This window comes from Calonectris borealis, chromosome 21, assembly GCF_964195595.1.
Source record: "Calonectris borealis chromosome 21, bCalBor7.hap1.2, whole genome shotgun sequence".
Lineage (NCBI taxonomy): Eukaryota > Metazoa > Chordata > Aves > Procellariiformes > Procellariidae > Calonectris > Calonectris borealis.
In genome coordinates, this window is record NC_134332.1 from 949,487 (window position 1) to 972,220 (window position 22,734).

At 62.3% G+C, this 22,734-nt stretch overlaps 3 protein-coding genes across 14 annotated transcripts; 2 read left to right on the plus strand and 1 right to left on the minus strand.

The window, feature by feature from the left end:
* Position 1: 1 nt before the first annotated feature.
* TMEM203 (transmembrane protein 203) lies at positions 2 to 863 on the minus strand. Its single transcript, XM_075170215.1, has one exon. It carries the CDS (start codon positions 753 to 755, stop codon positions 345 to 347), a length of 411 nt encoding a protein of 136 aa, XP_075026316.1. The 5' UTR covers positions 756 to 863; the 3' UTR covers positions 2 to 344.
* On the plus strand, positions 863 to 15,870 carry NDOR1 (NADPH dependent diflavin oxidoreductase 1). Of its 12 annotated transcripts, none has more exons than XM_075170201.1 (16): positions 863 to 946; positions 1,123 to 1,218; positions 1,866 to 1,965; positions 2,429 to 2,506; positions 2,929 to 3,026; positions 3,852 to 3,950; positions 4,630 to 4,731; positions 5,244 to 5,450; positions 5,812 to 5,933; positions 6,387 to 6,607; positions 6,978 to 7,085; positions 7,823 to 7,937; positions 8,939 to 9,085; positions 9,751 to 9,869; positions 12,521 to 12,615; positions 15,663 to 15,870. In XM_075170201.1, exons 1-16 carry the CDS (start codon positions 885 to 887, stop codon positions 15,805 to 15,807), a joined length of 1,914 nt encoding a protein of 637 aa, XP_075026302.1. In that variant the 5' UTR covers positions 863 to 884; the 3' UTR covers positions 15,808 to 15,870. The 12 variants fall into 12 exon arrangements, with proteins under 12 accessions (XP_075026302.1, XP_075026303.1, XP_075026305.1 ...); XM_075170202.1 differs by having other exon boundaries at positions 5,818 to 5,933; XM_075170205.1 differs by having other exon boundaries at positions 930 to 946; positions 1,831 to 1,965.
* A 3,401-nt stretch (positions 15,871 to 19,271) lies between these two features.
* Positions 19,272 to 20,661, plus strand: LOC142091562 (ring finger protein-like). Its single transcript, XM_075170997.1, has one exon. It carries the CDS (start codon positions 19,272 to 19,274, stop codon positions 20,244 to 20,246), a length of 975 nt encoding a protein of 324 aa, XP_075027098.1. The 3' UTR covers positions 20,247 to 20,661.
* Positions 20,662 to 22,734: the final 2,073 nt, after the last annotated feature.

The window sequence follows — 22,734 nt, forward strand, 5'->3', positions numbered from 1 at the left end:
ATCCCTCCGTGCATTTTTTATTTTAAAATAAAACAACTGGCATATCAAACAGTGCTTGCATGGCAGGATACTTTAAGAATAACACCAAGAGCTGAACTGAAATAAGGATGCGGCACGAAAGGATCTTTCGAAGAAACATAATGCTACACAACAGAGCAGCGTGCTTAATTACAGGCCCTCGCTCACATAGCGCCAAGCCCGGGTAACCTGCCACCTACCCTCTGCACAGAAATAAAGAAGGGGGAAAGCCCGATGACCGTCGCTACGAGTCCAGGGCTCCCCGGTGAGCCAGGCACGTCCCCGGCCGGGGCGAGGGCAGCCATCCGGAGCCCGCTCCCTCACCGTCAGTTCACCCGGCAGGCGCGGATCATGAGCAGCTGGAGGAGGATGAAGACGGGCGACATGATGAGCCCGTACCAGAGCTCCCGGGTGTGCTCCACCAGCTTCTGGCACAGCAGCATCTCGAAGACGAACTTGAGGCTGAGGATGGTGAGGATCCAGAAGAGCCGCAGCACGGCCAGGCGCTTCTCACCGTCCTGGAAGAGCCGCACCGAGACGATGGTGGTGAAGTAGGTGCTGAGGCCGTCGGCGGCGAAGAAGGGGACGAAGACGACCCACCAGGAGAGCGCGGCGGCCTGGCCGTCCACCTTCAGGACGAGGAGCACCGTGAAGGCCAGCAGGGCCAGGCCGTGCAGGAAGATCTCGAAGGTGGCGAAGCCCAACCACTGCACCAGCTCCCGCAGGGAGAACAGCATCGTCCCGACCGCCGCGGGGACATGGGCGCTGCCCGGGCGCGGGGGAGGGGGGGACGCGGTTCCCCCGGCCCCGCCGCCTCAGGCCCCGCCGCCTCAGGCCCCGGCAGGCCCCCTCGGCGGCGCAGGCTGATGACGTCCGAAGGGAGGCGTCGCCAGCTGGTGACGGACGCGGAAGCGGCGGGGAGCGCACGGTGGGTGCTGCGGCAGGGCCGGGGCCGGGGGCCGGGGCTCGGGGCCGGGGCTTTGCCCCGGCCCCGAGCCCCCGGCCCCCGGCTCCGGCCCCCGGCCCCCGCTTGCAAAGGGGGTCCTGCCTCTCCGGATGTTCCCTCCTTAGGATTTTTTTTTCGTTATTCTGGGGTTTTTTTAGTTATTCGGGAAGCGGCGCACGCTGCGCACGGGGACACCGGCGGTTCGCAGCTCGGGCATCCGTCTGGGTTGGATTCCCTGCGGGCTGCGATTGCTGGTAATACGCGGGGCCCTTGTCGCCTGAGAGAGCGCAGTTGAGGACAGCGTGGGTCCGGTCACGCTTTTCTCTGTCACCGAGCTCCCAGGCTTCCCCCCCCCCCCCCGGGCCCCGGGGGTGGGCATTGGCAGGGCAGACAGCAATGTTAAAACTAGAAATGGGGAACAGCCGATCCCAGGGGTGCGCTGAGCCTGCGGTGAGGAGGACAGTTCAAGTGACCCCACAGGCGGATCGCTGTCCCTGGATTTAGGCTCCCAAGCCAGCCCCCTCCCTTCGTCCTGGCAGCGGGGACAAGGAGCGCGGTAGAGTCGCTGCTGCTGCTGTGGACGGGGACGCTGCAGCGAAGGGGGTGTCACTCCCTCAGCACTGCCCAAGAGTGGAAAGAGAGCCCGGGAGCCTTGGATCCCGCTGCTGTCTGCAAACTATTTGACCATCCCTGTGCCTGCTGTTTGCAGTGTCAATCCCACGAGTGTCACCTGAACCTACAGCCACCGGCACTCCTTTGAAGCCTGGGTGGGTGTCGGTGTGACGCCCAGCCCAGAGCAGGTCTGGCTCTGCCTCCCCTCATCTCCCCTCACCTCCTGGTGGTTTCTGTGGTTTTGTCTCTTGCAGATGGTGGAACGGAAACTCCTTGTTCTTTTTGGCAGCCAAACTGGGACGGCTCAAGACACAGCCGAGAGAATTGGCAGAGAAGCCAAGCGACGGCACTTCCAGTGCAGAGTGGAGGCGCTGGACAGCTATGACGTGGTGAGTGGTGACGCAGAGGGGTGCTCCAGGCACTTCTGGTCTTGCTCCATCTCCGCCAACCCCATTTCTGGCACTTGGGCATCCTCCACCCTTGCTGTGACCTGCTGTATTTCACCAGACCTTGGCTCTGTGCCCATCCTGAGGGCAGCTTCTGCTTAAGTCAGCTGAAAACATGTGAAAACTGAGCACTGACTCTTGGGATAGAGTTTGTGTGGGATGACAGATGCTCAGCCGTACCCTGCAAGGCGAGGAGCACGAAGGAACCGATGCTGCAGGCAATGTGTGGGCAGCAGATGCTGCTGCAGTGCCTGTAGAGGATGTCGTGCCACGCGGGACTGTGCGTTTTGTTCCGAGTGTGGTCTGTCTGCGACTCGATGTGATGTTAGCAGCCGTGTCAGGACAGCCAGGACACGTGTTTGTAGGCTGCTGACCTGAATGTGCCTTTCCATGTTTGTGCCCACAGGCCAACCTCATCAATGAGCTGTTGGTGGTATTTGTGTGTTCAACCACTGGCCAGGGTGACCCACCAGACAACATGAAGGTAGGACGTGCTCCTGTCCATGTTGCTTTTATGTTCCTGGTCCAGTGACTGGATTTTTCTCTTGAAACAGCATCAGTGATGGTTGGTTTTGGAGTGGGGAGCTTTGGAGCAGCACCAGTCACATCTCGTGTTACTGATGGGCAGGGAGCTGGTGAGGTTTCAGCAGCTTAATAGCTGAGAGGGGCCCCACCGTCGCAAGGGCCATGGGTTTGTGGGGGGCTCCTAGAGCGTCGTCTTCCTGGCAGGCAGCAGTGGCAGCTATTTTCAGGGGTCATCTCTGCAGAAGGCCATGCTCCCCACTCTGTTGGGACTCAGCGGAGGGCAGGAGGGATCCGGTGGATGGGTGAGTGGGGAGCTAGGGACAGGCAGGCAGGGAAGGCTTCCTTGGCAGCAGCGTGAATCCTTGACTGTGTCCTTTGTAGATGTTCTGGCGGTTTCTGTTCCGGAAGAACCTGCCGCCCGGTTCCCTCTGCCAGCTGGACTACGCCGTGCTGGGCCTTGGCGACTCCTCCTATCCCAAGTAAGCAGCTCTGCAGCTCCTTGCCTGCCTGTGACAGCCGCTCCTGACAGCTCTGGCTGCAGGCGAGACCAGAGTGGCTGGAGAACGAAGGGGGTAAGGGGACGCAGAGCCTGACTCTAGAGCAGCAGCTCAGACAAAACATAATTCTCACCAGCCTTAAAAATCCTTGCCCTACCAGCCCATGTCGCTCCTAACCCCCAGGAACTGGGCTTCTGCCCGTTTCTTTCCTCCCAGCCTCCTCAAGCAGATGCTTTGCTGCAGTGTGTCAGACATCGTTTTTCAGTCAGTTATTACAGCCATGCAGCTCTCTGTCTGAATTGCGGGAAAGCCTGTGCCACCACAATTTCAGTGGACCAAGCCAACAGGAGACGTGAAACATAGAGTTTTAGGTGGCAGCCAGCCCTGTTGGTCCCAGTTCTTTCCCAAAAGATTGTTCCCATGTGTCCGGAAGAGCTGTCCTGGGAGGGATGGGAGTGTGCCCGAGCTCCGTGGGGCAGTGAGGGGCTAGAGGGAAGGAAGCGTTTCTCTGCCTGGGGCACCAGGTGCCCTGAAGGGAAGCTTGACCTCCCTGAGTCCCTTCTGGGAAGCTGGGCACAGCCTGCGTGGCCCAGCAAGTGGCAGCCAGCTGCTTCTCCGAGCTGCCCCCAGGATGGAGGCGTGGGCTGGATAGGGCGCTGGGCCACATCGTGTGTGCTGGCTCTGGCCGGACCTGCGTCTGTGCTGCTCCGGCGTAGCCCTGGCAGCATGTGCTGGCTCATGTAGCCAGCACCTACTGTCCTGCTGGAGAAGCCCTGCCCTCTGCAGCTGCGGTTCTTCTCTGCTCAGGTTTAATTTTGTTGCGAAGAAGCTGCACAAACGGGTGCTACAGCTTGGGGGCAACCCTCTGCTGCCGGTGGCGTTGGGAGATGACCAGCATGACTTGGGGTAAGAGCCCAGTGGCGGGGTGGCAGGAGGGGGAGCCCTAGGTGCACTACAATTTTGTCGTTGGGCTGACGGCAGGGCTGCGTATGCTTTACCCCAGCCTTGGGGACAGCAGCGTGCTGCTCCCACTCTGGGTCTGCTCCTGCGCCCCAGACGTGGCCAGCAGCCTCCTGCTGCTCTCTGTGAACGTGCTGGTCTCTGCTCGGAACAATCCTGTGCCAGGACCTGGGTCACTTGCTTCTCCAGGGTGTCCCACATCCCCCAGCATGTGCCAAGGTCTCCTGGCTCTGCCCCAGTCCTGTTCAGATCAGGGGACGGCTGTGTCACACAGCCGCATACCTGCAGGCATTACAGCAGCCTGAGCTGTGCTGCTGTTCTCCTCGCAGGGGGCAGAGGCTGTGTGCGGCTCAGGGAGTCGGTGACTGCCACCGGTTGTGCTCGGGGGGTTGGTGGTTCTATTCAGACGTCAGTGGGCCCCAGAGAGTGAGTGAGTGCTTCTTGTGGCTGAGACATGCTTCCAGACCTGAAGCTGGAAGGGAATGGCATGGAGCGACTGTGCAGTGAAAGGGGAGCAGAGGTGGTTGCCCAGGGGTGGCTCAGCGTTGTCCAGGTGCAGGGGTAGCGGCGTTTGAGCCTGGAGGGATGATGCTGCGCTGCTGCAGCCTGAATTTCCCACTTGCAGGCCAGATGCAGTGGTTGATCCATGGCTCCTGGCCTTATGGGACAAGATCCTCGCCTTGTATCCTCTCCCTCCTGGCCTTGACATCATCAGTCCAGATGTACGGTGAGTGCAGAGGGTAAGCAGGGACTGCTGGAGCTGGCTGGTGTGAAATGCCATGCTTCCTTGGCTGTTCTGCAGGGTGGAGATAGCCCTGCTTTGACCAGGAAGCCTCCCCACACAGCTTCTGATGTCCCAAGTATCCCTTGGACTTTGGCCATGGGTGGCCCATCTCTCTCTGGATGGGGTGTCCCCTTGTCCCCTGGGTGCGTGTGTCAGGTGCCCCGGCAGGGTTCTGCCCATCTTGCTGTCCTGATGTGCCTCTGCCCTTGGCAGACCAGCCGAGCGTGTGTGCCTAGCCAGCCTCCCTCTGCCTGCTCTGGAGCCGTTGGGATCTCCTTCTCCTGGCAGTCTGCATTGCGTTCCCTTACCGCAGGCCAGCTCCAGGGGACAGGGACGATGGGTGGTGGATACAGTGGGAGACTTCATGCCTCCCCCTGCCTCCAGCCTCTAGCACTACAGCAGCAGAGGACCTGTGGCATGGAGGTAACCACACTGCGTTGCTCTCCTCCCCACAGCCTGCCCCCAAAATACACCCTACACTACCTGGCTGAGGACTCCCCGCACCCCGATGGTGGCCTGCTCCAGCCGACAGCACCCAGGGCTGTTCCCTCCGAGCTGCATCCCTTTGCTGCCCGCGTGGTGTCCAATCAGCGAGTCACGGCAGAATCCCATTTCCAGGATGTCCGGCTCATCGAGTTCGATGTCACAGGCTCAGGGATCACGTGAGCATTTTCCTGACTCCCCCAAGCTTTGCTGTGCAGGATCGGGTGTCCTGTAGCCTGCCTTCCTCTTCCACTCCCCTTCTTCAGTAATATCTGAGGCTGCAGCCTCATGGACACGGTTCCTGCTGCGCTGTCCCCCTCCATGACAATGTCAGGGGTGTATGGCAGTGTGGGTCCTGCCCGTGGACCAGCTCTCTTGACCATGTCAGGTTAGGGCACATAACATTAGTGACACTGGAAATTTGGCTGAGTTTGGCCTCTCCCCTGGTGCGGGTGCTGGTCGGGCTGGCCGTGCTGTGCCCACGGGCCTGCCTCCCCCTGGACCCGTGGCTGCCCTCGGCAGATGCCACTGCATCCGCAGGTTCAGCGCCGGAGACGTAGTGATGATCCAGCCCCAGAACTGCCCCGAAGACGTGCAGCAGTTCTGCCAGCTCCTGCGCCTGGATCCAGACAGACGCTTTGTGCTGAAGCCCGCAGAGCCCGGTAGGTCCTGCCCGCTGGTCCTTTCCCTCCCTGCTGGGACAGGGGAACCTCCTGAGCTCTGGCCCAGCCTGGAGCCCTGCTTTTCCTTTGCTTTAGACCCGATTGATAGGGAGTTGGGAGTGGCTGATGGATACAGGACCTCTGCCTGTCTCGCAGCGTGGGGGCTCTCCTTCCCTCCCAGCGCTCTGTGCGTGCACATCCCACGTTAGGGCCACTGTGACTCGTGGGAGGGACCCAGCAGTGTCCAGGCTGCGCCCATGCCTTCTGTCTTTGCAGCCCCCAGCCCAGAGCGTGGAGGATCCTGCAGCCTCCCCAGCCCAAGGCCCCAGTCGGGTTGCTCACACTGCTGCCCCATCCTGGGGAGCGCCAGAGCTGTGGGGCAGCAGGCAGGCGGTGCTGGGGTGTCCTGCCCCGGTGATGGCACTGAGCTCTCCCCGCTGCCTTGCCTTGCAGGCACGTCCCTCCCTGCCCTCTTGCCGCAGCCCTGCACCATCCGGCACCTGGTCACCCACTACCTGGACATCTCCTGCGTGCCACGGCGCTCATTCTTTGAGCTCTTGTCCTACTTCTCTACAAACGAGCTGGAGCGGGAGAAGTTGCAGGAGTTCAGCTCTGCACAGGGTCAGGAAGAGCTGTACAGCTACTGCAACCGGCCCCGCAGGACCACTCTTGAGGTAGGGCTGGGGGAGCATGGCAAACCCCCTCCGTGAGGGCTGTGCCATGGCATAAAGCACCCAGGCAGATGATCAGCCATAATTTCTTGGCTGGGGAATTTAATCTACCTCACCCACTTTCTGAAGTGTCCTTGGATTTCCACTGGTGGTCAAGACCTGCTCCAAATCCTTGTGGGCTCTGTGGTGGGCCCTGTGCTGCAACCTGGGGGTGAGGAGAGGGCAGTGGGACAGGGCGGTTGGTGCTCAGAGGTACCCAGCCTTCAGTCGAGGGCAGCGTGGCACAGCAGTGTGGGACAGCTTCTGGCACCCTGGCAAGCAGGCAGGCTGCCTTCTGGGGTGTACCAGGTCTCACCCCGCCTTGGCATTGCAGGCCCTCTGGGATTTCCCTCACACCACCTGTGCCATTCCACCCGAATACCTGCTGGACCTCATCCCTCGCATCAGACCCCGTGCCTTCTCCATCGCCTCCTCTATGCTGGTAAGAGCTCAGCCCTTTTTTGCCTCGTGCCAGGCTCTGAGCTGAGGGTCTGGCAGGGCCAGGGCTGACCGTTGGTGCCATGCACGCTGCGGACATTCAGGCTGTATTCCCGGACCCTCTGAGCACCCACATCCCACCCAAACCCCTGCTCCGCTCTAAGCCTGTGTCAGCCTGACATACTGGATGTAAACCCAGGGCTGTGCCAGCCTCCGAATTAGGGTGCTTGCCCTCCTGCAGCCCTGCAAGTGCCGGGGCTGGCCCAGAGCACTGCGGAGGTCTGGTGTCCTTGTCACGGGGAGCAGTGGGAGGTGGTGCCAGCGAGGCTGGGAGCGTCCCTGGGTGGTGTGGCCATGGGAAGGGGGAGTGCTGCTTCCTGCTGCTGCCGGGAGGTGGCAGTGGGACCTGGCCCGGGTGGCTTGGCAGATGTCAGCCCAAGCACGGTGGCATTTGCCCTCTGTGTGGGCCTCTTGGGTTGGACAGTCTCTGTCGCCATTGCCAGCTGTGCAGAATGTTCCTGCAGCAGTGCTTCTCTGGGAAAACCCCCTTCCCAGTGGAAAGGTTTTGGGCAAGGGTGTGCTCCATTCTGTCTCTGAGCGGCCGTTTCAGGCTAGGACGAGTGTTGCAGATGCCCTGGCAGGAGCTGGGCACAGGCTCTGTCGCTAGAGGAGGCAGTGGGCTCTTCCTGCAGAGCCGTGCTGGGGGTCTTCTCGTTTCTCATGGCTCCTGTCTGGACACAGGCTCATCCTGACCGGATCCAGATCCTCGTGGCAGTGGTGCGGTACAAGACACGGCTCAGCAAACCCCGCCGTGGTCTCTGCTCTACCTGGTTGGCTTCTCTCAACCCAGAGCAAGGTAACAACTGTGAGGACCCTGTGTGCTTGCCACAGCACACAGTGCTGATCCCACAGGACTCTGGTGGAGCTGTGTGTGTGCTGGCCTGGACTGTGGAGGTGCTGGAAGTACCTGGACCCTTGGTGGAGAACCACCACCACGGGGAGCTGGAGCACACTGGCTTGGCTGGACGGGCTGAAGTCACAGTAGCCATCCTTCCTCACTGCTCCCATCCTCTTCAGAGCATGGCATGCTCCTCCAGCTTGCCCTGAGCACCCTGAGCTCCTGGTTTTCTCCCAGCTGCTCGACCCTCTGCTCCCAGCGCCAGTGTGCCCTGCTGTCCACAGAAGGCTGCTCCTGGCATCCTGGAGCTGGTAGTGCTGGACACCTCGAGCCCCATAGCACCAGCTCTGGGAATAATGGTCCTTCCTTTGAGCACATCCATCCTGTCCTGTGAAGCCTGTGTGTGCTGCTCATCTGCTCTAATCACCAAACCACTCCAGCTGGGTCCCCAAGCAAATGTGGCAAGCTCAGGGGGTGTCCCTGCTGCAGGGTGGTAGAGCATTGCTCTGTATGAGGGCAAGATTGGGTCTTCTCTGAGAACCCGGATGAGGGTCTTCACCCCTCCTCTGGCTCCCAGAGGAGGCAAGTTTGGCCCTCCCTTACTCAACAGCCAGGTTGAGATCTCTGCTCGCCTCCACCGCTGTCTTCCATGGCCCCAGCTGTGTGAGGAGAAGGCTGTCCCACAGCCCGTGTGCTGTGGGGCTCTTGCCTTGCTCCGGGGTTCACTCAGGTGCTTGCAGAGAGAGTGCTGAGACAGCTGAAGCGCTTTTCATGCCCACATAGTGTGCCCGTGGCACCAGGGGTGCCGTGGTGCTGGGGTGGTGGTAAGCCAGGTTGTAAGGTAAGCCGTCCGTATCTTCAGAGCATCCTGGAAGAGCTGGATGCCCGGCTCACCCTCCGCAGGGTGTCACAGGTGCAGTGGTGGTGGGGTGGTGCTAGTCGGTCTGTTTGTTTTGCAGGTGATGTCCGGGTGCCTCTTTGGGTGAAGAAAGGAGGAATGAAGTTCCCAGCTGACCCTGACACTCCCGTGATCATGATTGGCCCTGGCACAGGGGTGGCACCTTTCCGAGCAGCGATACAGGAGCGGGTGGCACAAGGACGTAGAGGTGAGGGATGGTCCTGGGAGGGACTTGGGATGCCCCTTGCCACAGGGAGGTCTGTGTTCAGCATGTGGGAAGGAGGGACTGGGGGCTCCTGAGGATTTGGACAGGCCCAGGCTTTGCTGTGTTTGAGTGGGAGCAAGCTGGGCTCTGGGGCAGGTGAGGACCAGAGCCTGGTGCGTGCAACCTGTGTGGTTACTCACAGGCTGTGCTGCAAGGCTGCTCCTTGGGTCAGAGCGGGGCTCTGCAGAGGCTCTTTCTTGCCTCTCTGTGAGTGGAGATGAGTTGTTGAACTTTGTCTTCAGCTGCACAAGGAGTCGTGCCTCTGCCCATGTCCCATCCTCATTCCCCTGGCTGAGCTGTGGGTCTCAGCAGGAAGCTGAGGCTGGTGGAGGGGAACAGGCAGCTCTGGAGGACTCTTCTTGCCCTACCTGCCCCCCGGCTCCTGCTTTCCCAGCACACGGGCCTCTGGTTGCCACAAACCACTTGGCTTAATGGTCACACGGTTCCTGAGTCCTCCTGGCTCTTCCAGGCCAGGGCTGTCAGCCAGGCCTGGGAAAGAGGTGAGAGCCTTGGGGGTCTGCTGCAAAGTCCCATGGGCACCAATGGTCCCCAGCATTCCCAGGGCATTTGGTCCACCCAGCATGGCCCTTCGGGTCTGCTCTCTGCAGGGAACTGCTTGTTCTTCGGCTGCCGCCAGAAATCCAAGGACTTCTACTGTCAGGCGGAATGGGAAGAACTGGTGACGAAGGGCTTCCTGATGCTCTTCACTGCCTTCTCCAGGGACCAGGTTAGTTCCCAGAGGAGGGAATTACAGAAGCATCTCAGGCAGCACTGGTGGGAGTCTGCCAGTGTTTCTGGCCCCTGTACCTGTTGTCATGGCCTGTGAAGGGCCTGGTGGGGTGGCACAGTGGTCACCTCGCTCCCCTGCACCACCTGGGTGCTGGCCGGGATCCCCACCAGCAGCACAGTGCTGCTGCCCAGCTGAGACACGTCTGGCTGAGTTGAGCTAGAAAGGTTGCTGGGACGGGGCCAGCGAGTGCCGGAGCAGATAAGGCGTTAGCCAGCTCTGTTTGACTGGACCACATGAGTGATAAAAGGCTCCCAAGCCTCTCAGGGGGATCACCAGGCAATAACTTCTCTTGGTTGAGTGCCACCCTCCCCACTGTGTCCCTCTGGCTGAAGCTGAGGAGCTTGGCCTCCTGCCCCAGCTCATGGTGCCTCTCTGCCAGCTCTCCCCGAGCCTCAGCCGTGCAGGAAGAAGCTCCCCGGAGGTATGAGCACCCCCACAACTCAGCCCCTCACTTTGCTCCCTTATTTCCCAGGCAGCATCTTTGGCGGGCAATTTTCAGCCCCTCTCTGGGCTGCAGGGCTTTTTATGTTGCCGGAGAGGCTCCGTGAGACGGGACTCTGTTTCACTGCCTTGCCCTGTCCCTTGATGGCACTGAAAGCTCAGCCTGCCTTTGAAATGAGAGATATGATAAAAAGGGTCAGTGAGAATGGGTATTTCTAGGTAGCTCAGCTGCACCGGTCCTTTTCTCCTGGCTGTGTGCATGCATTGACGTGAAGCCAGCATCTTTTATCCAGTCACTTGTAAGGCACGAGTTGAATGCCTCTGTGAAGGCTTTCCAGGTCTTTGATGAACAGAAGCAGCACTACAGAGGTTTATCGGATGACCAGTCTGCCTTTTTTCTGATGGCTCACACAGTGAAGGGGGGACCTGCTGCTCCCCAAATCCAGAGAGCGGCCCCAGAGCCTCCTCTTGCCCTCGCAGACTCTGGAGGGATGGGACTCGCATTGGAGCATGCCTCCCGCCCTCCCTTCTCTGCCTGCTCCGTGGGGCGAAGCAGTTTGTCATGAGGGTCTTCTGCCACCGAATCCTTGCAGTGCCGCACCGGGAGGCGAGTGGGAGCGCAGCCAGGTGGGATGTGCCGCATTGGCTCTAGGAGATACCATAGCCGTTAACTCGTCAAAAAGTTTGTTTCCAAAGAGTTGGCAGGCGCTGGGATGCTCCGTAGCTGAGCAGGATTTCCCTTTTCTCTCTGTAAGGTCCCCTTTGCAGTGACCTTCTGCCACGTCACGTCTGCCCCGCGGTGCAGACTGATCCCAGCCTAATGCGGCTGTCGCTAATTCTCAGCAGGATGTCCTGGGGTTTAGCTGAGACGTCGTGACCCGAGTTTGTCACTGGGATGCTCTGGTTTCTAGGTAGCTACAGGTCCTTAAATGACCCGCTCGGAGCCCCAGCCTCGTCGGCAGAGCCTCTGTCAGCACTTAGCTGATTAATGTTAATGATGCTGAAGCTGAGCTACCAGCTGGCTGTGTTGGTGCTTGCGATGGGCTTGCTTACCTCCTGCATCGCCGGCGGCCGAGTTGGAGCAGTGGGGCCATGCCCGGGGGTGACCTGACTCTCCAGTGCAATGCAGCCAGTGGAGCCGCATGGGACCTGCTGACCGTGCTGTGACCAGCCCTTGTGACAGCCGGGGCTGGTTGCTACTTGGGGTTGTTCCCCCGCACGCCTCCAGACTGCAGCGCGCAGGGAGCCTGAAATGCAGCAAGAGCCTTGTTGCCTTTGGGGCTGGACGGGAGGGAGGAGGGCGTGGGGAGGAGGCCGTGCCCGCGGCTCAGCTCACCGCTGTGCAGAGCCTGGCGTGGTGGGACGCGCAGCAGAGGGCCTGGCCTCCATCACAGTGTCACCTTTGTCACGGAGGAGCCGTCTGGGCCGGCAGTGAATTCAGGCACGTTGGCAATGGTGTTCCTCTTGGGCAGAAGCCAGGGCCGTAGGCAGTCGCTTGGATGTGTGAAGTCTTGTGGATTAACCCTTTGGGAACTCTCCTCGGTTGGGCTGTACTGTGCCGAAAGCCAGTCGTGTCCAGTCTCTAAGCACAGTGGAGGGGCAGGGAGTGGGACCGAGGCTACCTCTCCAAGCTTCCTGCCCTTCCGAGCTGTTTCAGCCCTCCAGCAGGTGACAGGGCTGGACCAGCAACCAGGGGTGCGGGGAAGGGTCTCTGCCCTGCAGCAGCCCTGGGACAGGGGGGCCACCGAGCCTCCTCTGCCCATGCTGGGAGAGGAGAGGGCAGGAGGGGAGCCCTCGCGAGGACTCCCCAGCTCATGGCCCTGGCTGTTCACCAGAGCTGGAGCAGGCAGGGGGCAGCCAGAGGATTTGGGGGGGCTACTTGGCGCGTGTTCCCCACAGAAACTCCTGCTGCACCCATCTCCCACCAACCCATCCCAGTGCACTGACATGAGGTGTGGGGATTCCCTTCCCTGTGTGAGAGTTGATCTAACTGCTTCTCCCAGTGCCCCCTGCGCTGGGGGGCTGCGCTGCCCCGAGCTCTTGCAAACAGCCCCTGAGAACAGTCCCCAGGGGCCAGGCAGACGTGCTGGAGCTGAGGCCGGGGCTGCTGCCAGGGCTGGCAGGCTCAGCACCGTGTTTCCCTGCAGGAGGAGAAGGTTTATGTTCAGCACCGCATCCAGGAGAACCGAAGGCTGGTGTGGGAGCTGCTGAGCAGCAGGAGCGCTCATGTCTACCTGGCTGGGTGAGTGAGAAGTCTCCGCACAGGGACTGGGGGAGCGGAATTGCACGTCGCTGCTTCTCCGCCTCCCGGGAGGCCTTCCCTCGGCTCAGCCTTCAGAGTGAGCACACCCTGCACGCCGGCAGGTCTCTGGGGGCTGCAGTGACCGCTGCAGAGGAACCAGCTTGTTCCTCCTCTCTGTATGTCCTGCTCTGCAAGCCGTGGGCTGAGGGGGCATTTCTCACCTACTCTGTGCTCTGGTTAGGAGGGGCAGGGCTGGCACCATGGTAAAGCTGCTCCGCTGACCCCGTGTGCCTGTTCCTCCAACTGCCAGTGCCCATGACCGGTGTCACCTGCCAGCGGGCTGCCTGTCCTCTGACCCACGGCAAATCCATACACAGGAGAGCCCCGGCCTCTCTTCCCACCTCTCTCCTCCAGCGGGGCTCAGTGAGGCTGCAGAAGGCGGCTTGTGCGGTTCCTGTGGCCGCTCGGGTGGGCAGGAGGCTTTTAAAGCACAATATACCAGAGCTCCACCGGTGCTGGGCCTCTTGAACAACAGCTTTTGGGACCCTCGGCATATCCTGGCTGGCTCTTTGCACCTGAAACTGCCTTCCCGGGGCAGGGACGAGCTGCGTTGCACTGCAGCCTGCCTCCTTTGACAGCGCAGTAGTTCCCCAGGTGGTTACCTTGGGCTGACTAGAAATCTCAAAACAGTTGGCCAGAAAGTGGGGTCTGGCCGTTGGAGGCAGAGCATTTGCAGCTCCGTTCCTGGCTCTGTGGCTGTTTTCCTGGGCAAAGCCCCTTAACATGTCTGCCCTTGTCGCTGCCTCTATGGCAGGGAGGAGGCCGCTCACCCGCTGCCCGGGGCGAGGGTTGTGAAATGCTTTGGGCTCCTTGAGCTGGCGAGAGGCTGGCCGTGGTGTTTGTCATGCACCCCGTGACCTGGAAAGCACTGTGCAAACCTGTGCCTTGCTGTCGACACGAGCAGCAATTGCAGAAGGATCTTTCCTGCCTGTCCTGCACGAAAGCAGGAACTTCCCCGGTGCCTCGCAGGGCGAGACTGGCCTCGCTGCATTCCTGGGAGAAGGAGATTTTTGTTTACTGCCCAGGAAGTGGAGGCCAGGCCGCCCACCACCCTGTCGTTCCCTGCTCACCAGCGCTGCCGCCTGGTCTGGCGTGCCTTGCCACATCGTGGGGCTTCCTGGGGCCCTTACCCCAAACTGGTGATTCCTACCCACACATCTGGGGTTCGGGTTTGTTTTCCTCCATTAAGTTGCTCTTAGGACTTGGGGTTGTGCCTCCATCTGCAGCCCAAATGCCAAGACGGGTGGGTGCCCATCTGCAGTGTCCCAATGGCTCTGTCCCCTTCCTCTTCCATCCTCTTTGGTACTTTCTGGTGCTGATGGGAGACACCCTGGGGGCTGCCAAAAAAGATTCCTTTTCCTCAGTGTCTTGGAAAGAGCAATGCTTGCATGGCTTCCCCCATTGCAGGATTTTGGAGTGGCCATGAGGATGCTGTTTTGGACGTTGGGGTTGCTGTGAGACCCATCTCGCTGGAGTCTTTGTCCCTGCCGTGGGGTGGCCCTCAGCCCCGATCAGGCAGGTGGGATCTGAGAGCCTCATCCTCGTGGCACGAGTGGTGACTGTCCTCTGCAGTGGGCACTTTCCCACTCATCCTGAACAGCCCACACCAAGTGTAAAGACTCCCAGGACCACGGCGCTCCTCCTTGGCCTCCAGACATCTGCTGTGAACTGCCAGTGGGGTGCCAAACAGGAAGGTGCAGGTGGGCTAGCCTGAAAATGGCCTTTTTTTCCCTTAAAAATAGTATTTCAGGGGAACCTGGATACTTCAGCCACACTAGGAGAAAGATGGGGAAAGTGAATCCTGGGCTGTGTGTCCCTGAGCAGCGGCCCTGGGCCATGTAGCACGGTGTGTTTGCCTTCCCGGGTCCTTGCCGGCTGCGTCTGGGGAGTCAGGGCTGTGTCTTCTCTCTGATTGCTCCTGGCTTATCTCACCCAAGGGCAAAAAGGTTGAAAATGTCTCTCTTTTTCTGCAAAAAATAGATATTTGACATGTTCTCCATCACAAGCCCAGCTACATTATCTTGCACTTGCATATCAGTGCCTGACTCAGAAACAATACGACTCTTCCAAAAAAAGAAGACCTCCTTTCTGTGTATTTTGGGAAGTTAATCAGCTTCAAACACAAGTCAGAATTCTGCCTTGTTCTTGGGAAACAGCAAGGACATTGCCAGATGCTCATGCCAATTGGAGCAGCCTGGGAAATTTTTTATTAGATGTTTTTTTGTTGCAGTCAGTTCATCAAATGAAACTCTCTCCAGGAAAAAGTCTGAATTTCTTATTTCCCATAAGAAATAATTGCGCTTGCGAGTGTTGAATCCTATTCGGATATTTTCTACACAGGAACTCATGTTTTCTTCTCTTATTTTGAGGTTTGAACTGGCTTTGGTTACAAATGTCGCCATCAAAACAATCATTCCACATTTCTTGAAAGGAGGCAGCGGATGGACTGAAGCGCTGCTCCCTCGCAGCAGTCATCTTACCCAGCTCAGGATCAGACATGTTTTCCATCGAATGTTTCCCCTGAGATGAAAGGACAGTTTCCTGCCCTCCTGCCGATAAATTACGACTCGTGCATATTCCCCGTGTCCCTCTAGCGAGGGTGATGGGAAATGGAGCAATATGGAGGCCAGAGTTAAGGCTTCCGAGCTGTGATGCTCCTTTTCTGGGGACTGGGTACCGAGGCCTTGTCTTTGCCGGCAAATGCCGGCGCTGAAAAGCCTCGTGTGGATAACGGCGCTGCGCTCCAGGGAGTGGTACGACCTGCCTCTCGAAGCCTGTCATTTATTCAGTGCCAGGCACCCAGGTTGCAGGGTGAGGCAGGTTCCCACCGCCCTGGTGCAGCGGCAGCCCGTGCTGTGTGCCGGGGGCGGTGGGTTCGGCCGCAGGTCGCTGCCCTGCTGATGGGCTGCCTTGCTGGAGCGCTGGGGATGCAGGTATGCCCCCGGTGTTCCTGCTCGCCCTTCATCGCGCCGCCTACTCTCTTCCAGGAACGCCAAGCAGATGCCGGCGGCGGTGGCCGAAGCCCTGCAGTCGGTGTTGCAGCTGGAAGGTGGTCTGTCGCCCTCCGAAGCAGAGGAGCATTTAACAGCCCTGGAACGGTCCCAGCGCTTCCAGTCTGAAACCTGGTCGTAAGCCTGGCTCCCTGCCTCCCCCTTCCTTGCAAACTCTGCCTGAATAAAGGAGCCAGCAAAATGATCTGCCTCTGGCATCATCCTTGGGCTGAGATTATCCCAGCCAGGGCAGGGGCCTGCCAGAGGGGGTGGATTTATCCAACCAGCCCTTCCCTGATGGCAGCAGGGCCATGGTGGACAGGGGGAACCCGTCTCCTGGGGGTGTGGGTTTGGCGTGGGCAAAGCCTGCCTCCCTGTGCCCACACCCCGCCGGAGCAGAGGTGAGAAGTCTCTGGTGGGATGCTGCTGGCTGCCTCCTGCGTGGACAGAGCTGCCGTCCTGCGTGCTCCAGCTCGTGGGGTTCCCATGCTGGGCGAGCAGCACCTGCGGGCATTGCTAGAGCTACGGCTTTGGCAGCGGCTGTTGTTTGTGGTAGGACCTAGAGGAAGTGATCTGTTGCATGGGAGTCTCTCCGCCCTGGCGTTAGTCAGCGGCAGCAGCGCTTGCTGCAGGAGGCTGCCTTGACAGACCTGTTCCCCCTGTCTCCAGTGGCTGAGGCCACAGGGATGGGCGCAGGAGGAAGCTTCGATCCCTCTGTCTCTGCTGCTGGTTCGTCTTCCTGAGCCTGCTCAGTGCCGAGGTCCGAGCTCCCCGCGTGCAGTTCCCATTGAGTTATCCCATTCCCTGAGCACCCGCTCTGCTGGACCCGTCCTTCACCACGTCCTGGGAGCCGCTTCCAGCCGGGGCTGGGCAAGCCGGCAGCCTCCAGCCCTTTCCCTGGCAGCCGCGGGGCCTGCGCCCTCCTGGCCCTGCCGGTGCCCCAGTGGGGCCGGTGCCACCACCTTCTTCGCCCAGTTCAGTGAACTCGGTGCCACTCTGTAAATAGCAATTAGAGTCCAGGGCATGAATCAGCCAGGAACAGTCCCTGGGAGCAGGCTGGGACAGGAAGGGACAGGGGTGCCACACCACGCCTGTGACCCAGCCACCCTCCCACGTGGATCGTGGGGTCCTGCACGGGCGAGTGGCGCCGCGGGCCATTGCTCGAGTTACGGCACCGCAGTGAGTGGAAACAGGGAGTTTTTAGGGTCTCTCCACTCTGCTGCTTTGCCAGTGCTGCCTTGCTGCCAGGAGCTGTTGCAGTTGCAGACCCAGGCCGGGCTGGGTGTCCCCACGCCCCAGGGACAGCCGGGGGGGCGGCAGGGAGCTGCTGCATGGCGGTCATCCCGCTGGTGACACTCTCCCCGCGCATGGGGACCTATCCGGGCTGCGCTCCTCCTCCCAGGCCCTGCAAGCTGCTTGTGGGGCGCGGCAAGGCGAGGTGACCCAGCGCAGGGACTGCCCCAGGGGACAGGGGGATGAGCTGGGGGCTGTACTGGGGCAGCGCAGGGCCCGTGCTGGTGTGCTGTACTGGGACAGCACAGGGCCCATGCTGGTGTGCTGTACTGGGGGCTGTACTGGGAATGCACAGGGCCCATGCTGGTGTGCTGTACTGGGGGCTGTACTGGGGCAGCGCAGGGCCCGTGCTGGTGTGCTGTACTGGGGGCTGTACTGGGACAGCACGGGGCCCGTGCTGGTGTGCTGTACTGGGGGCTGTACTGGGACAGCACAGGGCCCGTGCTGGTGTGCTGTACTGGGGGCTGTACTGGGACAGCGCAGGGCCCATGCTGGTGTGCTGTACTGGGGGCTGTACTGGGACAGCACGGGGCCCGTGCTGGTGTGCTGTACTGGGGGCTGTACTGGGACAGCGCAGGGCCCATGCTGGTGTGCTGTACTGGGGGCTGTACTGGGACAGCACGGGGCCCGTGCTGGTGTGCTGTACTGGGGGCTGTACTGGGACAGCGCAGGGCCCGTGCTGGTGTGCTGTACTGGGGGCTGTACTGGGACAGCACGGGGCCCATGCTGGTGTGCTGTACTGGGGGGCTGTACTGGGACAGCACGGGGCCCATGCTGGTGTGCTGTACTGGGGGCTGTACTGGGACAGCACGGGGCCCATGCTGGTGTGCTGTACTGGGGGGCTGTACTGGGACAGGACAGGGCCCGTGCTGGTGTGCTGTACTGGGGGCTGTACTGGGACAGCGCAGGGCCCGTGCTGGTGTGCTGTACTGGGGGCTGTACTGGGACAGCACGGGGCCCATGCTGGTGTGCTGTACTGGGGGGCTGTACTGGGACAACACAGGGCCCGTGCTGGTGTGCTGTACTGGGGGCTGTACTGGGAATGCACAGGGCCCATGCTGGTGTGCTGTACTGGGGGGCTGTACTGGGACAGCACAGGGCCCGTGCTGGTGTGCTGTACTGGGGGGCTGTACTGGGACAGGACAGGGCCCGTGCTGGTGTGCTGTACTGGGGGCTGTACTGGGACTGCACAGGGCCCGTGCTGGTGTGCTGTACTGGGGGCTGTACTGGGACAGCACAGGGCCCATGCTGGTGTGCTGTACTGGGGGGCTGTACTGGGACAGCACGGGGCCCATGCTGGTGTGCTGTACTGGGGGCTGTACTGGGACAGCATGGGGCCCATGCTGGTGTGCTGTACTGGGGAGCTGTACTGGGACAGCGCAGGGCCCATGCTGGTGTGCTGTACTGGGGGCTGTACTGGGACAGCACGGGGCCCATGCTGGTGTGCTGTACTGGGGGCTGTACTGGGACAGCGCAGGGCCCATGCTGGTGTGCTCTATGGGGTCTGAGCTGGGGGGGCTGCGCTGGAGCGGAGCAGGGCCCCCGCTGCCATGCCCTCCGCTGCCATGCCCCGTGCTGCCATGCCCCGTGCTGCCATGCCCCCCGCTGCCATGCCCCGTGCTGCCATGCCCCGTGCTGCCATGCCCCACGGGCAGCGGTGTGGGCAGCGCTGGCCGCAGAGGTGGCTCCATTTTTGCCGGGCGAGGGGAGAGGCGGCCGTGGGCCCAGCTCCTCCCCGGCTCCCGCGGGAGCTGATTGGCGCGGGCATGGCTGCCTGCCCCGGGCTGCCTGCATTTGAGCCGCTTCCAGAAGCTGACAAACCAGACTGGTTAGAGCCAGGCTCGGCCCCAGCCCTGCCTGCCCCACAGCAGGCAGCAGCTGCCTGCACGGGTGCCTGCCACGCCTGCACCCCTTGCTGGCGCAGCGGGCAGCGCCTGGCAGCGCCCAGCTCGTTGCCCTCTCCTCCGGACCGTGGCGGGTCAGTACTGCGTCGGCGCTGGGGAGGAGGAAGAGGAGGAGGAGGAAGAGGCTGCCGGATGCTCACAGCGATGCCCCTCTTGGGGTGGCCTATCGGTGAGGGTGATGGGGATGCACCTCGCTTTGGGGGCTCCTGACCTGTTGGCCTGGGAGGGGGCCCCAAACCGTGCCGGAGGGATGATGGGACTCTGTGCGGACGCCGCTGCCTTTAAACCTTTCCAGCAGCCGTGCTGAAGGCCACCTCCTGCCCTGGAGCAGCACCCACGTCCCGCACCCAGCCCCGAGGGGACTCAGGGGGTGGTGGGTGAGGGGGGCGGCTGTGGAGCAGCTGCCCCCATGCAGCCGGCAGCAGGCGAAGAGGCAGAGCCTGGCCCCCAGCCGGTGCAGGCAGCCGGCGGGGAGGGCTGTGCCGGGCAGCAGGGTGAGAGCGAGACTGCAGGGTCGGGGGGCCCCAGGGAGCCGCCCCGGCTCTGTGGAGAGGCACCCGCCGCTGCCTGGGGACGCTGGAACCCGCCGCCGGCGGAGGACGCAACCGAACCACTCCTGCCCGGGCATGACGAGCCGCCTGCCCACGGTGCCTCCCTGCCTGCGGGGCAGGACCCTCCCGCTGCCGCTGCCACCAGCCTCATCCTGCCCCACGGGGAGAGCCCAGCACTGCGGCGGGGGTCACCCAGCCTGGAAAGCGCCTCCAGCTCCATCCTGAGCCTCTTCGGCGAGGAAGAGGAGACGTCGAGCAGCGAGGCGGCGGCAGAGCCGTGCCACGTGCCGGCGGGCAGTGAGGATGAGTGCCCCATCTGCACAGAGCCCTATGACGACCAGCGGCACAAACCGGCCCTGCTCAACTGCAACCACGGGCTGTGCCGCGCCTGCCTGCGCGCCATCATGGACACAGCCGCCGGCGCCGAGTTCGGCCGCGTGCGCTGCCCTATCTGCCGCCAGAAGACGCCCATGCTGGAGTGGGAGATCTGCAAACTGCAAGAGGAGCTGCTCCTGCTGCATGCCCAGCCCAGCTCCCCCGGTGCCCTGGCCACCCCCCGGCCCCCCGCCCTGCCGCCCCGGCGCCCAGGCCTTGCCGGCGCCCTCGAGCATCGCTTCCAGGTGCGCTTCCACACCAGCCGCATGTTCGGGTGCCTGCCCTGCGTCCGCTACCCGCCCTGCCTCATCCGCGGGCTGGGGCGGCTGGAGCGCCGCTGCCGCTGCTGCTACCTCCTGGTGCTGGCGCTGCTGCTGGCGGCCGAGATGCTCAGCCTGCTCCTCATCTTCCTCCCCATCGTCCTGATGGTGCTGCTCTTCCTCATCCTCGATAAATAGCACTGGGTTTGTGCCTCCAGGCTGGGCCGTGCATGGGGAGAGGAGCCCTGCTCCCGCTTTGCCCCTGGGGCTGCTGCTGGGTGGTGATGCCAGCCTGGGAGCAAGCCTGTGAACCCAGGTGCCAGGCATGCCCCAGCGCTGCCGGTGAGCCAGGAGTGGGTGAGGCAGCGGAGGAGCTGCAGTGGGAAGCCGAGAGAGGCGACCCCAGAGCTGGGCATCACCTGCATCCCACCGGGCACCGGGTGACACATCACTGCAGCAGTGAAGGGGCGGATGGAGCAGGAGCCCGTCCTGCAGTGGGGGTACGTCCCTGGCACGGGGCTGGGAACCTGAGGGGCTCTGCGGGCAGAACAGGGCTGTGCCATGGGCTGCGTTGCCTGCACCTGCGACAGACGGACTGGGGTTCCCCAGCATGGACTGGAAATACAACTTGCATTTGTACCACGGCTGTCTCCAGCTGAGTTCAGTGCTTGGTCCAGGCTGAGCATGTCCTCGGGGTCCAGCAGTGACACGAGGAGGGGATGGGGACAGCCAATGGTCCCCAGCCACCCTGGGAGAGCGTGCCTGCCCCCACCATGGCACCTCCCAGCCCCGGCCGAGCGGTGCCAGCCTGTGCTCGTGCCTTGCCCTGCGTGGAGATAAGAGAGCAAACACAGCTCCTGCTGGCAGCACCGAGCAGGACTGGCTGGCAGAGCCCCCAGTGCCCGAGGACAGGCAGGTTTGGCCCCAGCCAGGCATCGCAGGCAGAGGAGCCCACGGCGAGCATGGCACTGGGGCTCTGCCCACGTGGGACCTGCCCAGGCTGCAGCGGGCAGGAATATCTCAGCGCTGAGCAGGATGTGGGCTCTGCTTCTTACTTGGCAGCCAGCCCCGTGCTAGGGCTGCATCCCAGCCAGGCGTGATGCCCCGCTCCCCGGGACCCCCCCAGGGTGATGCCTGGGCCATGGCACAGCTCCTCTGCACCCTTGCTCCCCAGCACGCCGCAGGGCACAGGGCTGGCAGCCGCTTACTGGGGACACCCGTACCCTGAGGGGATGGGGACAGCTCCAGGCTTTCAGCCACCTTTGAGCTGGTGGTGAGTGGCAGGGAGGTGTCAGACCCCCATGACCCCCCCCGGATCCCCTTAGGGGGGGTCAGTCTCCTGCGGTGTTGGCACCCATCTTAGCAGCCTGGAATGTGCTGCTCCTTATGTATCCCCGCCAGCCTCCTCCCGGCGCCCTGCCAAAGCTCTACGCAGGCCCCGTGCCAAATCACCCCCTGTGCTGTCCCCACTCTGCCCATCCCTGCCGAGGGGCTGGCTGACACCGCCGTGCCCGGTCCTCCTGCCCGGGGTTGTGCAACCCGCTGGGTGTCCCGGCTTTGCCCTTCTCCCCCGGAAACGCGCCGTGGGCACCTCCCCAGGGCTGTGCCTGCGGGGGACCGCGGGGTACCACCCCCCACCCCCCCCCTTCCTCCTCCAAAGGGAGCCAGGTCGGGGGGAGTGAGTGAATGCTCCCCTGCCCGCACAGCCCTGCGGGAAACCCGTGTGCCCACGGGGGCAGAGGTTTGGGCCACGGGCTTTGCCGGGGCACTCGGGCTACTCTTGGCATCGGCGCTGCCGTGCTTTTCTCCGGCAAAGCACCAAGGCACGGGAGGCAGTGGCAAGAGCGGGGCACCCCGAAACGGGTCAGGCCGGGAGGCAGAGACGGGTCCCCCCTGGCCCCCCTTGCTCCGAGGAATATTTATTTATACCAAGTGGAGCAGCTCCACCAGGAGAAGCGCCAGCCTGGCCCTGGGCGGGGGCATTTTCAGCTAGATTGGGCCTGCGGGGAGGGGGGGCTCAGACAGCCGGGGGGCCCTGCCACCACATGGGACGCCTGGCACGTGTCCCTGCTCTACATTACATGGGGGGGACAACTGTCTTTTGGGCAAACCAGGCCAGAGCTGTCCCCACGGGGACAGGACGGAGCACGATGCACCCTCTAGCACGTCCGTGCTCCCCTCTCCTGCTGCCAGCACCTCTGGGTGCTAAAAGCCGTAGAAGGGCACCTAAATCCCCCCAGCGATGGGGTCCGTGGGGGGGGGCTGCAGTGCAGGACCGGCCCTGTGGGCAATGCAGAGCCCGGCGGTGCCGCCCGCGGTGCCCTGGCACACGGGCAGGGCTGGCCTGCGGGAGCCTGGCTGCAATGTCCGCTCGCAAGGACTCGGTTATATTTAGCGCGCCGAGGTAGCAGCGAGCGGCACGGTGGGTGCGCTGCAGCGCGGTGAGCCGGGGCCGGGGGTGGCATGCCGAGAGCCGCGGGAGGCTGCAGCAGGGCTCCGGCTGCGGGGCACCATCCCGCAGCACAGCCCCCCAAAGCCGCGCGCACAGCCCCACACATGCACCCTCCGATCCCTTTGCACCGCCGGTACACACCATAGCCCCCCCCCAGCACCCATATGCACCCTGTCTCCCCATGCACACCCCATTGCAGCCCCCCAGCACCCTCCTACAGCCCCTGCAACCCCT